This window comes from Schistocerca gregaria, chromosome 6, assembly GCF_023897955.1.
Source record: "Schistocerca gregaria isolate iqSchGreg1 chromosome 6, iqSchGreg1.2, whole genome shotgun sequence".
NCBI lineage: Eukaryota > Metazoa > Arthropoda > Insecta > Orthoptera > Acrididae > Schistocerca > Schistocerca gregaria.
Genome location: NC_064925.1, coordinates 477,879,260 through 477,893,411, shown reverse-complemented (window position 1 = coordinate 477,893,411; position 14,152 = coordinate 477,879,260). Strand labels below are relative to the sequence as shown.

The window sequence follows — 14,152 nt, the reverse complement described above, 5'->3', positions numbered from 1 at the left end:
AATCCATAATTGTAAACAAACATAACTTTCACCACAAAGTCACGGTTCTTTAAATGGCAGAAGTAAGTTTTACTTTTTTTTTTTCAATGAAATGAAAACAAGAGGTACAATTAGTACTGGTAGGCTTGGTTTTACTGCTCTGAACCTTTTAAATTCTGAAATATGTAGATTTTAAATAATGGAAACGATGCCACACTTTATGCTGTAGTGCCGTAATGCGGGTTGCCTGCACTGTCCTGAAACCTGCTATGGGCAACCCTCGCTCTATGCATTACGGCAGAAACTGTAACGCCACTGGCGTCGTTCACAGTCTATGTGTTTCAGAAAGTGTAAGATTTAGAGCAGTGAAAACAAGTCTGCCGTGACTAATTGTACAGTTAGTTTACATTTCCGTAGAAGAAATGTACGAGTGCCATTTTAAAAAAAAGTAACTTTGTGTTGAAAGTTATGTTTGTTTACATTTCTGGATTGTGTATTCCTGGCCTGGCATAGGTACATCTCTGGTCGTTTTGCATTTTCCACATATTCTGTCGCTTCGATAATATATATGACGTGGCAGAGTCAGGTGGACACCCCGTATATACGATCTCAGTGTTGCCAGTATCTTCCCTATTCTGTTAATGGAAGAACTTGTAATTAGATGAGGATAGCCTGGAGGAGAAGCAAGATTCTTTACTGATTAGATTAGATTAGTTTTTCGTTCCATAGATCCGTGCTAAGGAGATCCTCGTGGATGTGGAACATGTCTTTTTTTAAGCTGAAATAACAATACTAATAGTATGAATATAAACAATACATCATTTGTTTCTATTAAAAAATTCGTCAATGGAGTAGAAGGAGTTGGCCACCAGTAAGTCTTTCAGGCTTCTTTTAAACTGATCTTTATTTGTAACTAATTTTTTTATCATTTCTGGCAAATTATTGAAGATGAGTGTTCCTGAGTAGTGGACCCCTTTTTGAACTAAAGTAAGTGCTTTTAAGTCCTTGTGCAGATCATTTTTGTTCCTGGTATTGTATGTATGAACTGAGCGGTTTGTTGGGAAAAGAGATATATTATTTAGGACAAATTTCATCAAGGAGTAAATATACTGAGAGGCAGTAGTTAGTATACCCAGTTCTTTGAAGAGGTTTCTACAGGACGTCCGTGAATTTACTCAACAAATAAGACATATTACACGCTTTTGGACTCCGAAAACTTTTGTTTGGCTTGAAGAGTTACCCCAAAATATTAGACCATACGACATTATGGAACGAAAGTAGGCTAAGTATGCATTTTTTTCATTTTTTGTCGCCTATGTCAGCTAACACTCGAATTGCAAACACAGATTTCACAGATTTGTTAAGGCGTTTCTGCAGTTCTGTGGTGCGCTCGTCCCAACTGAATTTATTATCAAGTTGTAATCCCAGGAATTTAAGACTGACAACCTCTTCTATCTGCTCTTCATACTTTATGCATATGCTGGGTGGAATCCTCTTACAAGTACTGAATTACACATAGTGAGTCTTTTCGAAGTTTAATGGCAGTGAGTTGGCTTTAAACCATTTATTAATATCCGTGAAAATATCATTAGCAGTTCTTTCTAGAACGAAATCAGACAGATTAACTAAATTAGTTTGTAGTGATACCTTCTTGCAGGAAATTCCAGTTTTAATACGAAGAATGACACTGTTGCTTTTGAGTCGCAAGTTGAACATAAGATATTCGACAACCAGTTTCCCTTACAGATACGTATTCTGTGTGCTTCAGGAGCAAGGAGCGCTGTCCCGGCCCACGAGGAGGCGACACCGTTCTCCTGCCATCACGTCCGTTCCACCTGTTGCCAGTAAAGAGTGAGTACCGTCTCGTTTTCCCAGATTATCACAAGGTATTATGTGCTAGGAAGCCTTTTCAGCAGGTGTCTGTAATGTGTGTAGCCTTATACAAAAGTGAAAATTGACGATAAACCATTCAGACAATAAGGTAATATAACATTAAATAATATCGATGGCCAATGGTAGACGACATCATAGAGACTCTTTGAAATAATGCAAAGATACTATTTTCACATGTTTGCTATTTTCGCAGGAAATCAGTATGCTTACGTAGTGCATCCATGCACCATATGTCTTACAAGAATTAAAATACACTCCTGGAAATGGAAAAAAGAACACATTGACACCGGTATGTCAGACCCACCATACTTGCTCCGGACACTGCGAGAGGGCTCTACAAGCAATGATCACACGCACGGCACAGCGGACACACCAGGAACCGCGGTGTTGGCCGTCGAATGGCGCTAGCTGCGCAGCATTTGTGCACCGCCGCCGTCAGTGACAGCCAGTTTGCCGTGGCATACGGAGCTCCATCGCAGTCTTTAACACTGGTAGCATGCTGCGACAGCGTGGACGTGAACCGTATGTGCAGTTGACGGACTTTGAGCGAGGGCGTATAGTGGTCATGCGGGAGGCCGGGTGGACGTACCGCCGAATTGCTCAACACGTGGGGCGTGAGGTCTCCACAGTACATCGATGTTGTCGCCAGTGGTCGGCGGAAGGTGCACGTGCCCATCGACCTGGGACCGGACCGCAGCGACGCACGCATGCACGCCAAGACCGCAGGATCCTATGCAGTGCCGTAGGGGACCGCACCGCCACTTCCCAGAAAATTAGGGACACTGTTGCTCCTGGGGTATCGGCGAGGACCATTCGCAACCGTCTCCATGAAGCTGGGCTACGGTCCCGCACACCGTTAGGCCGTCTTCCGCTCACGCCCCAACATCGTGCAGCCCGCCTCCAGTGGTGTCGCGACAGGCGTGAATGGAGGGACGAATGGAGACGTGTCGTCTTCAGCGATGAGAGTCGCTTCTGCCTTGGTGCCAATGATGGTCGTATGCGTGTTTGGCGCCGTGCAGGTGAGCGCCACAATCAGGACTGCGTACGACCGAGGCACACAGGGCCAACACCCGGCATTATGGTGTGGGGAGCGATCTCCTACACTGGCCGTACACCTCTGGTGATCGTCGAGGGGACACTGAATAGTGCGCGGTACATCCAAACCGTCATCGAACCCATCGTTCTACCATTCCTAGACCGGCAAGGGAACTTGCTGTTCCAACAGGACAATGCACGTCCGCATGTATCCCGTGCCACCCAACGTGCTCTAGAAGGTGTAAGTCAACTACCCTGGCCAGCAAGATCTCCGGATCTGTCCCCCATTGAGCATGTTTGGGACTGGATGAAGCGTCGTCTCACGCGGTCTGCACGTCCAGCACGAACGCTGGTCCAACTGAGGCGCCAGGTGGAAATGGCATGGCAAGCCGTTCCACAGGACTACATCCAGCATCTCTACGATCGTCTCCATGGGAGAATAGTAGCCTGCATTGCTGCGAAAGTTGGATATACACTGTACTAGTGCCGACATTGTGCATGCTGTGTTGCCTGTGTCTATGTGCCTGTGGTTCTGTCAGTGTGATCATGTGATGTATCTGACCCCAGGAATGTGTCAATAAAGTTTTCCCCTTCCTGGGACAATGAATTCACGATGTTCTTATTTCAATTTCCAGGAGTGTAAAATTGTTATATTTGCCAAAGAAGAGCGGCATTTAGCCATAGACAATAGTTTTAGAATGCCAGAATGTGGGATAGTTGTAGAAATCTTTGTTATTTTGGACGGACTTCTTCGTGTGTCGGAATGTGGCGGAAGCATTGCAAGTGGTAAGGGCGTCCTTACCGTTGGGGCAGCGCTGGAGTGTAGATGTGACAACTTAACTGGAATAAAGTAATATGTTTTAAAAGAGCCGGCTGAATTAAGTGAACAAATATGACGTAACGCTAGTACTGGCAAGATGCTAAGCGAAAACGTCCTTAGAGAGAGCCAATAAGTTAACAGAAAACAACGACGAGATTTTTCGTAGCGTTACAGTAATAAAACTTTTAGAAATGTGATGCTGCAGAACAATACTGAAGATTAGGTGGGTAGATCGAATAGCTAATGAAAAGGTACTGAATCGAAATGGCGAAAGAAAGATATTTATGGTATAACTTCGCTGAAAGGAGAGATCGATTCATTGGACTCATCCTGAATCGTCAAGGAATCTATCCTGTAAGCAGATTCAAATGGACGTAGGCTGCGGTAGCTCTGCAGAGATGGAGAGATTTTCACGCGACAGATTGTCGCAGGTAGCTGCATCAAAGCAGTCTTCGGACTGAAGACCACAAGAGCGATGTGTGGAAACCGCTATAAGGAAGGTGAAGTGAGCAAGCGGTAATTACAGTAATCTGCACTGCACTTCAGCCTTGCTGGTATTACTGATGCTAAAAACCGCTCGGCCATAACGGGGGGTAGTCATAGTTCCACGGCTCTCATTATTCCCTGTTGCTGCAGAACCAGCAGTTGCGCGATAGCACACTTCACCGATAAGCACCGCGCATACAACTCTTAACATAGGAAGGGGCTAACAGGTGATCACGCAAGGTGTGAACCGTTGCGCCAAGGTCACCGCGGGCCGCATCGATCCTCCCCCCCCCCCCCCCCCCCCCCTTCCCAGCAAGTACCCTTCACCTTTACCTGCAATGGCGAGGGAATAATGAAACCTGTCCGCCGCGACGGTCAGCAGCAGGCTGGTGAGCTGTTCACCGCAGCGCCGCTTTTCACCCGAAGCCGTGAGCCTCCGCTGACAGGCTAAAATTATCGCCTGCCCGAGTGCCGGCAATAGCAACTGCAACAAAGACGTTGTCGCTCAGAACCTGTGTCATGTCACTGCGCTGTGGGAAGTCCTGCTCGTATTCGAAGACTGCAAAACTGGAATCTGACCTTCGATGTAGTATATTCTCCGCACAACATTTTCTGCAGCTGATTATACACGTGCCTTCCTTGGTAACGAACAGTTAGTGTATATTCTCTACTATCTGTACAATCGTTATTTATTACAAACAATCTAGTACTAGAACAATGTAATATTTTATTAGAAATAGAGTCCATATAACCACTCCGACTGTTTACTATTGTTCAAAAAATGGTTCAAATGGCTCTGAGCACTATGGGACTTAACATCTGAGGTAATCAGAACTTAGAACTACTTAAACCTAACTAACATAAGGATATCACACACATCCATGGCCGAGGCAGGGTTCGAACCTGCGAACGTAGCAATCGCGCGGTTCCAGACTGAAGAGCCTAGAGCCGCTCGGCCACAACGGCCGGCTTTACTAATGTTCGAATCCTGCCTCGGGCATGGATGTGTGTGATGTCCTTAGGTTAGTTAGGTTTAAGAAGTTATAAGTCTAGGCGACTGATGACCTCATATGTTAATTAAGTCCCATAGTGCTCACAAGGGAACCTCCCCATCCCACCGCCCTCAGATTTAGTTATAAGTTGGCACAGTGGATAGGCCTTGAAAAACTGAACACAGATCAATCGAGAAAACAAGAAGTTGACTGGAACTATGAAAAAAATAAGCAAAATATACAAACTGAGTAGTCCATGCCCAAGATAGGCAACATTAAGGGCCATGTGAGCTCAGGAGCGCCGTTGTCTCGTGGTTAGCGTGAGCAGCTACGGAACGAGAGGTCCTTGGTTCAAGTCTTCTCACGAGTGAAAATTTCATTTTCACAAAGTTATGATATGTCCGTTCGTTCATTGACGTCTCTGTTCACTGTAATAAGTTTAGTGTCTGTGCTTTGCGACCGCACCGCAAAACCGTGAGATTAGTAGGCGAAAGGACGTGCCTCTCCAATGGGAACCGAAAACGTTTGATCGCAAGGCCATAGGTCAACCGATTCCTCCACAGGAAAACACGTCTGATATATTCTATACGACAATGGTAACGGTATGTGCGTCACATGACAGGAATATGTTGTCGACCCACTTAACTTGTACACTTGGCGAATGGGTAAAAAGATTCTTCTACCTTGCCCGATTTAGGTTTTCTTGTGGATGTGATAATCACTCCCAAAAAAGTTATGAAAACATAAGAGTTTGTCACATAAACTGCAACAAATGAATGCAACAGTTTCACAGTCGCACAGTTTTCCATGTGCTCTGTCAAAACATATGTTTTTAACGTTTTAAAATTTTTCCGTATGTAGACCGTCAAATCCTGCATATGTCCAAGCAAATCTGAAAATGTCCGGGAATTTTGGAGAGCGAAGTTGATTATGTGTGAGTGCCTGAACTTTGCTAATTGTCTGAAAATAAAAAATTAAACTTTTAAGTCGAGGGAAGAGATGAACCTAGGATCTCTCGTTCCACAGCTGCTCACGCTAACCACGGGACCATGGCGCTCCCGAGCTTACACTTTCCTTAATGTTGCCTATCTTCCTCATGGACTACTCAGTTTGTATATTTTCCTTAATTTTTTTTATAATTCCACACAACTTCTTCCTGTTTTCTCGATTGATCTGTGTTCAGTTTTTCAAGGCCTATCCATTGTGCCAACTTATAACTAAATCTGAAGGGGATGCGATGGGGAGGTTTCTCTTGTCAGAGCCACTTGAACCATTTTTGTACATTACATCACACCAAAAATTATTCACATGTAGGTTTCAGTCTACTTACACAGCGTCATCTACATTACTAAACCGTGATCCCGGAGCCCAAACACCGAGCGAGGTGGCGCAGTAGTTAGCACACAGGGGTCGCATTCGGGAGGACGACTGTTCAATCCCGCGTCCGCTCATCCTGATTTAGGTTTTCTGTGATTTCCCTAAATCGCTCCAGGCAAATGCCGGGATGACTCCTTCGCAAGGACACGGCCGACTTCCTTCCCCGTCCTTCCCTAATCCGATGAGACCGATGACCTCGCTGTTTGGTCTCTTCCCCCAAACAACCCCAACCCCCCCGGAACCCAGAACACTTCCAAGTTAGCTATCCATCGGCTCCCACCAGCAACAAAAATGTTATTTCCAATATTTAGCGTAATTTTTGACCTAATTTAAAATGCTGTCATAATCTACTAATTAAGAGGTATATTACTATGTTAAGACAGTTAGAAACTGTGTCTGTTGGTGCAGCGTTACAGAAGCCGCGCGCGTAAATACCCAGACTTTATTCAACCAGTATCTGAGATCGAGAGCACTAAGCTACTTGTAACAAACTTTACACATAATTTCAAACCTGCACGAAACTTTTTCTACTTGAGACCCCCGCAGAGTAATGACAGGGAAAAAGTCTTTCGCTTAACACGCTTTTTCTGTTGATGCAATGAAATTTCAGCACAGGACATGACGTTTTAATTTATTTCTTCTTTACTACTAACCCTACCCGCAACATATTTTGCAGACAGTGTATACATATATCACTTAACGTAGTTATTTGACACATGACGTTATAAACATTTACGTGCGGGAAAAAACTAGTTTCTGCTTAAAATGGGGCGCGAATTATGGAAAATATATGTGCCCATTGCTTCATAATTAGAGCACTCAGCGAGTTCGAGCTAACTTTCAGGATGATTCCGAATCTTCCCTAAATGTTTTCTCTCCTAATGCTTAAAGGCAAATATAAGAGCAGTCAAAAAGAAACGATCCGGAGACATAATTAGAAGTATTGACCCTAGCTGTGGAGACGTTTGTCCCACTGTGACACATGAAGGTGAATGGATGTCTCATAAAATTCCAGGGGCTGCGGTGTTATCCAGTTCCGCAGGTACAGCTGGGCGTCGCCATCCACACGAGTGCAGGAAAGGTTATGCTAACATACTTCTCTGACCTAGGAGGCCCCCTTCTGATTCACTTCCTGCACTACGGAATAACAGTGAATGCCCAGCGTTACTCGCAAACCTTGATCACCCTTCGACAAGTGATCAAATCAAAACCACCACGCAATCTCACCCGTGGGATCATTCTGGTCCACGACAAAGCAAAGCCTCATACGGCCAACGCAGTCACTGCAGAAATTCAAATGGGAGGTTCTCGGCCACCCTCCATACAGTCTGTACCTCTCTCCCTTTGATTACGTCATTTTTGGTCCCCTTAAAAAGGTCCTGAGGAACAAACGATTCACCTCGGACGACGAAGTCCAGCTGTACGTGCGGAAATATTTAACATCGCATCCCTGATAATTTTATGAGACAACCATTCATCGCCTTGTGTCACAGTGGGACAAGTGTCTCAACAGGCAGGGTGAATACTTCTAACATACAGGTACTGGTTTCTGTAATTACGCCTCCGACTCTTTTCTTTTGAACGCCCCTTATATTTAACTCATCTATGTTTTATGCATGGTAGTTCGATTCTTTAAAGAATGGGGGGAGGGGCAGAGGTGAATGGCGGCGGGGGGGTTACTGGTTGCATGTAACATAAAATGTTCTCCATCATGCGTGAATTCCAGAATTACATACATTATTTTATACTGATGTAAACTTGACGTGATGTAAACGGAAGGTAAATCCACGATAACTAATTATTAGTCTTACTTTTTACTGCTGTTCAGTGTGGCACTATTCTTTACAATGATTACTGGTTTCGTTCAAACTCTGAACACCTTTAAGTTTACAGTAGTTGCGGAGTAACCAGTTGGTTTCATCTGTCGTGCTTTTTTCACAACTGATTAATACCACAATACATTTCAATAAAAATATTAGATTTGAAATTACTGTGTACGCCTTTACAGTTCTGGCCATCGATAGTGGAAACATCACAATTTAAACTAACAGGAGATTTAACAAAATCTCTGGTTTCTTAAACCAAACAGAGGTTTATTTGTCTCTCCTTCCTCTTCGCCACAGGAGCCACACAGTGTATCCACCATGCCTACTGGGAACAAATGTTCGTTGTAGCACCCCTGATTATTTTATGCCTCAAATTAGGAGCAAAAAATTTTCTGATACATTAAGATTCGAATACTACTGTTAACGTGCTATCGCTGCTTGTGCATATCTGCGTCGCTGTCCTGTACCTAGGCTGTTTGCCAGTCTTCTGAGCACTATTTTTGAACTTTCGTTCTTTGTGCTACAGTCAAATGTTGGAATTTGACTGCCATGTTCGTGTCGTTCGCCTTGCGTGGGCCTTCGTATTTTCTTGAATGTTGCTATGTGCCTTCAGTCATGTGAGTAACGCCACGTTTCCAATAAATTCCACTCTCCTTGCACCTCGCAAAATTTGAGACAGCAGACAGGAATATTATAGTTATGCTTAACGTGGATTTTTAGCCGAAATAAGTCTGATTTACCTACATTACCATAACAATACCATTTGATGTTTTTTTTCATATCTGAGAGCCTCAAACATTGTTATCAGTTCTGTAAATGCCGGAACAAGTTTCTGCAATCGAAATCGCGTGTCTGGTACGCCGATTCAGGCACTTACTGTTGATTAACCAAATTTTGTCCTTGTATGTATAAGTAGCTGATTGTGTTGTGCATGTTGACAAGTTCACATAGCACGTTTTTTATAGTCAGTGGAGAAAGTCACCGTGAACAACTATGATGAGCCATCAGTGACATGTTTAGTTTCAGTATATCTTTTTGTCTTCTGGGGAAAATTTACTCAGATTTCACAGCTAGGCATTGTGTACATAGACTGTGAATTGTAGATTGGTGTGATATTCACTTGGACGTCACAGGTTTACCTTATAGGCATTTGTGACACAAAAATGACAGCAGTTTCAATCCCTCAGTCTAGAACTGCATAAAAAGTAAATGTCGTGTGTCTAGGGCCTCCCGTCGGGTAGACCGTTCGCCACTTCGGCGACTTGAGCGTCGATGGGAATGAAATGATAATGATTAGGACAACACAACACGCAGTCCCTGAGCGGAGAAAAATCTCCAACCCAGCCAGGAATCGAACCCGGGCTCTTAGGATTAACATTCTGGCGCGCTGACCACTTTTTTTTGTAGACCCATTTTGTTCGTTATTGTTCGTGGCGGACGTCACATGAGGCCCGTTGAAGTTCGTTATTGTTCCATTCACCCAGTTTTTTAATTACAGATGGCAGGTAACCCTCTGACCGAACACGCTGAGCTACCGTGCCGGCTTAAAGGAAGTATACGTTTCACTCAAGGGAAGACTTGAACCAAGGGCCTCTCGTTTGTTGTTCACTTTTGTTCGTTGCATCTGCTCGGAGCGGACGTCGTAAGACATCCGTTTAAGTTCCTTGTTGATCGATTAGCTCAGTTTTTTTATTACAGAGGGCTGTTAACCCTCTGACAGAACACGCTGAGCTACCGTGCCGGTGTAGGACAGGAAAACCCTTCTCGCCAGACAGTCACTTTCAAGGCGCTCCTACTTGTCCAGTCAACGAAGGAAAAATTAGAGGAAAGAATTCGTGTAGTCCCAAATTTTCCTACAGTATTAGGCTAGTGTGCCATAAGCAACATAATAAAAAGCCTGGTCGATAGGGAGTGAACATTGTGGGGGAGGGTGAAGGGTGGGGGAGGGGGGCAGGAGAGTGAGGGGCTGCGTTTAAACGGTTTTTACGTTTTACTTGAATGCCTTAAAACCGCTGTAGTGACGAGGCGAAATTACTTTCGTCCAACCATAACTATAGGTTCTTTGATTGCTATAGAAGAAGGGGCCATGAAACTACAACACATGAAGCATTAGTTCACGTTATTACATAAATGAATAGAATATTTACTAAACTTCGACACACTTCTTCGCCACAGGACTACTGGATAATTTAAAACTACGAATCACTGGCGAAGTATGGTAGTGTTAATTTTACCAAAATGCGTTAACACTAAATAGAAAGCAGATATGAGGTTCTAATAACACCATTGCAATCTGTTCTATACTGCAAGAAGGTAAATTGATCCTCAGTCACCCTCTGTAATTTTCTTCCGAAAAAGACGGCTTCCCCTTTCACGAGTGCTGCTCGCTTTTCAGTTTTCAGTCAGTTTATACCTCCCCAGAATTTCCTCTCCAGTTCTCTTACGTGAGCAGACGAAATAACTTCACTGAGCACGTGTTTATAGTTTATAAAGTGGATTTATTTTCAGTTTATTAAATGAGAACTTATTCATAGTTCATAATTTTCTGTGTAAAATATGTATCTGTAAACGTTTGATTCCCAAAGTAGTCTCTATCGACCGCTAGGGGTCGACTCCAAATCTTGCAAGGAATCCATGTCAGCGAAAAAGCGATTGGGGTGCATTCGATGTAAATGGGGATCTGCGTGAGTGTACCCCATTTAGGCAGGTCGCAACCAAGATTCCGTTCTCTTCTCACAGAGCCGAATCTTGCTGTTGTGTACGTCGCTGTCCACCTCATCGGCTGAGAGAGAGAGAGGGTGGAGCAACTCTTTATTTTTGCTCACCTGCTCACAGCATTCTGCGACGGTATGAATTATGCTTTTAACTCCACTCAGTAAAATACTATCGCTTACGCTTCTCCGAAGAGTGCGAACAGAATCTGGCGCTACCCGTGATGGGTAAGGAAACGCTTCGTTAGTCAAGAGATGTATTAATATCCGACTGAACACAACACGAGACAATAATCACTTCTTAACGAGGTAAGGTTCTGTGTTATATCGCTGAGATTGGCAGTGGCTGGACATAAAACGTGGGCGGCCCGAAGTCGACCGACTTTTATCGACTTCTGCCGACCCAGAACTGTGACCACCTCATTCACCTTTCTGTGAACAGATTACATTTAGGTATCATACAAGTTAAAGTGAATCAATATCATGTTGCTTGTGAGTGCTGGAGAAGTGTACCTTAATTATTTTTTATCGGATTAACTTTTTGCAGTGCCTTCGATTGAGATGAGACGAGCCAATCATGAGGGCTGATTTTGATACTATCGGCTGTTTACCTAAGCAGCTTAATTTTTGACCACAGATAAATAATACGAAAAATGGCCGAATGTAAAAAGCAATGTAGACACTACTGTGTTGATTACTACAAGTTCGGCTTCATTCCATCATTGTTGGACAAACAATTACCTAAGTCCCATTTACGCAGCAAAGTTTTAAGAAACGACGCCACGAAACTGTTCAAGCTGGAAGATAATGTGAGAAGCGTCACCATGATAAGACAGGTTTAGATAGGAAATACAGTATGTTCAAAAGAAAAACTTCAAAAGACACCCACGGTGGACAGTAAATCCGCTTAGATCTCACAAAGAGATGGTGATGGTTTGCTGGTGTCTTAACAATATCTCACTGCTTATAGCAAAAATCAGGAAAACCGCGTACTATTGGGGAACGATTTAATATGGCAGCCATTGAAATGGATTTAAAAACCGTTATGCAAAAAGCTGATTACGACAAACTAAAAAGAATTCCTTTGAGCAACAAAAAAATGGCTCTGAGCACGATGGGACTTAACGTCTGAGGTCATCAGTCCCCTAGAACTTAGAACTACTTGAACCTAACTAACCTAAGGACATCACACACATCCATGCCTGAGGCACGATTCGGACCTGCGCCTAGAACCGCTCGGCCAACCCGGCCGGCTTTGAGCAACAGCACAGTTCAAAGAGGTATTGGTTAAGTAAGTCATGATTCTGAGAGCATCTTGTGTAATTATCTGCGAACCACCCATTCCTCCATACGAGTTGACTTCATCTGGTAATTGCCTTTCCCGGAAGAACTCTACAGCTGCTTTACTGGATGACTAAGAATCAACTTCTTCTCTCGCAGAGCAGAACTGTGCGCAGATAAGTACGTAGATTATGTCCATAAGCTTTACTTACGTTAGTGTTATTAGCAATTCATATCTGCATTCGATCTAGTATTTACGTTTTTCGTGCAAAGTAAACACTGCTTCCTCCCGTAATTCATAAGGCGCACTTTGGAGGGTGGGCATCACTTTGTGAAACACCCTGTAGTTGCTCCTAGTGAAGTAGTGGGGCAGACAAGAGTGGGAAATCACCTGCTCGATCTTCAGTTTGCAGACCTGTGAAGGAGAAGAGTGCAAGAAAACACAATCCGACGACCTACCTCCTCTTGCACTACTACTCCACAGATTCCCCTCCTCTCTCTCCCCCCCCCCCTCCTCCCTCTCCACCCAGTTGCAACCTCAGAACACAATTTATCTCTCAATACCGCTCTACTCCACTTAGACATAGCATATACATTTATTATTTGCTTTTCAAACACTACATGTAAAGATAAACATTTATTTTATACCATCAAAACAAAATTTTAATAATCTGCGCTTTTTCCATCCCCTGCAACGCGAGAACTCGTAGTCGTAGCAAGTTATTCAAGAAAAACTTTTAAAAATCCTTTAAACGCCGACCTTCCTCTCCCGTGTCCACATCTCATCGGTCAGGATTTTTAAAATGTAGTTGATCGTACCCCGTCCGACCACTGTACAAAAAATTGCGACTACACGAATTTTTTCCCCAAGTCGACCTTTTTTGGTCTTCGTTGACTGGCCTGAAAATCGCTATCGCAATTTTGGGACGAACCTCGGAACCTCATTCTTCTTTGTGATCATCTGAGGAGCAAGAGTACACAACGGACAAGCCAAGGCCTTGTATAGGATTCCTGAAATTTAATCACACTACGAAAAATTGAGTTCTGTGATACATCACCAAACTAAGCATTTCTCCGGACTGGTATTAGGAGCCTGTTGTCTTGGTAAGCGTGAGGTTTTAATGTGGGAAAGGCGGGTGAAACTCAAAATCGACAAAAGTTGCTAAAAAGTAATTAGATTGGTGGTCATGGTAACTGGAGTTGACCAGTCAAAAGGCCATGTCCAAACTACTAACAAATAGTTGGTACTGATCGAAACCCTAGTTGGCCAACCAAAGGGCACATGGCAGGTGAACTTTTGCAGAATGCCAGAGAAAAAATAAACGTAAGACTTTGGCCCTGTAACATGGTAGGATCGTTGAAGTCATCTAGATGGGCCAGTCGAGATATTTGTCATGAGCGTAAGCCGTAAGTATTGATCATAATGACCACTGAAAGAGGGCAGCTCCAGTTCAATGTGGCCGCTAGCAAAATGCACACGACAACTGCCACCCACAAATCCTGCCATTTCCCACTCACTACATTAAAGCCACGCATTGTCCACATCTGTCATCGATCGGTACTGAGTGATATGCTCCGCTAACCTGCCTCAGTAGTGATCATACCAACACTTCGTTTCTTTCAAAGTCATTTATAACTATCCGTTAGGAAAATGATCTTGATTTTTTTCCTTGGCAAGCCAGAGACCCAACGTCATTAAAAATTCTTCTGTTTTCTCTTTTTTGTTCTTCCATCATTCCTTCATCTTTTATC

At 43.7% G+C, this 14,152-nt stretch overlaps 1 protein-coding gene across 1 annotated transcript in view; it reads left to right on the top strand.

Annotated features, from left to right (window-relative positions):
* LOC126278654 (proline-rich protein 36-like) overlaps positions 1-14,152 on the top strand; it is a 443,922-nt gene that overhangs the window by 185,798 nt on the left and 243,972 nt on the right. The window contains exon 7 of the mRNA XM_049978868.1: positions 1,748-1,830. Coding sequence (XP_049834825.1) covers positions 1,748-1,830 — 83 coding nt within the window. The remainder of the gene's footprint in view (positions 1-1,747; positions 1,831-14,152) is intronic.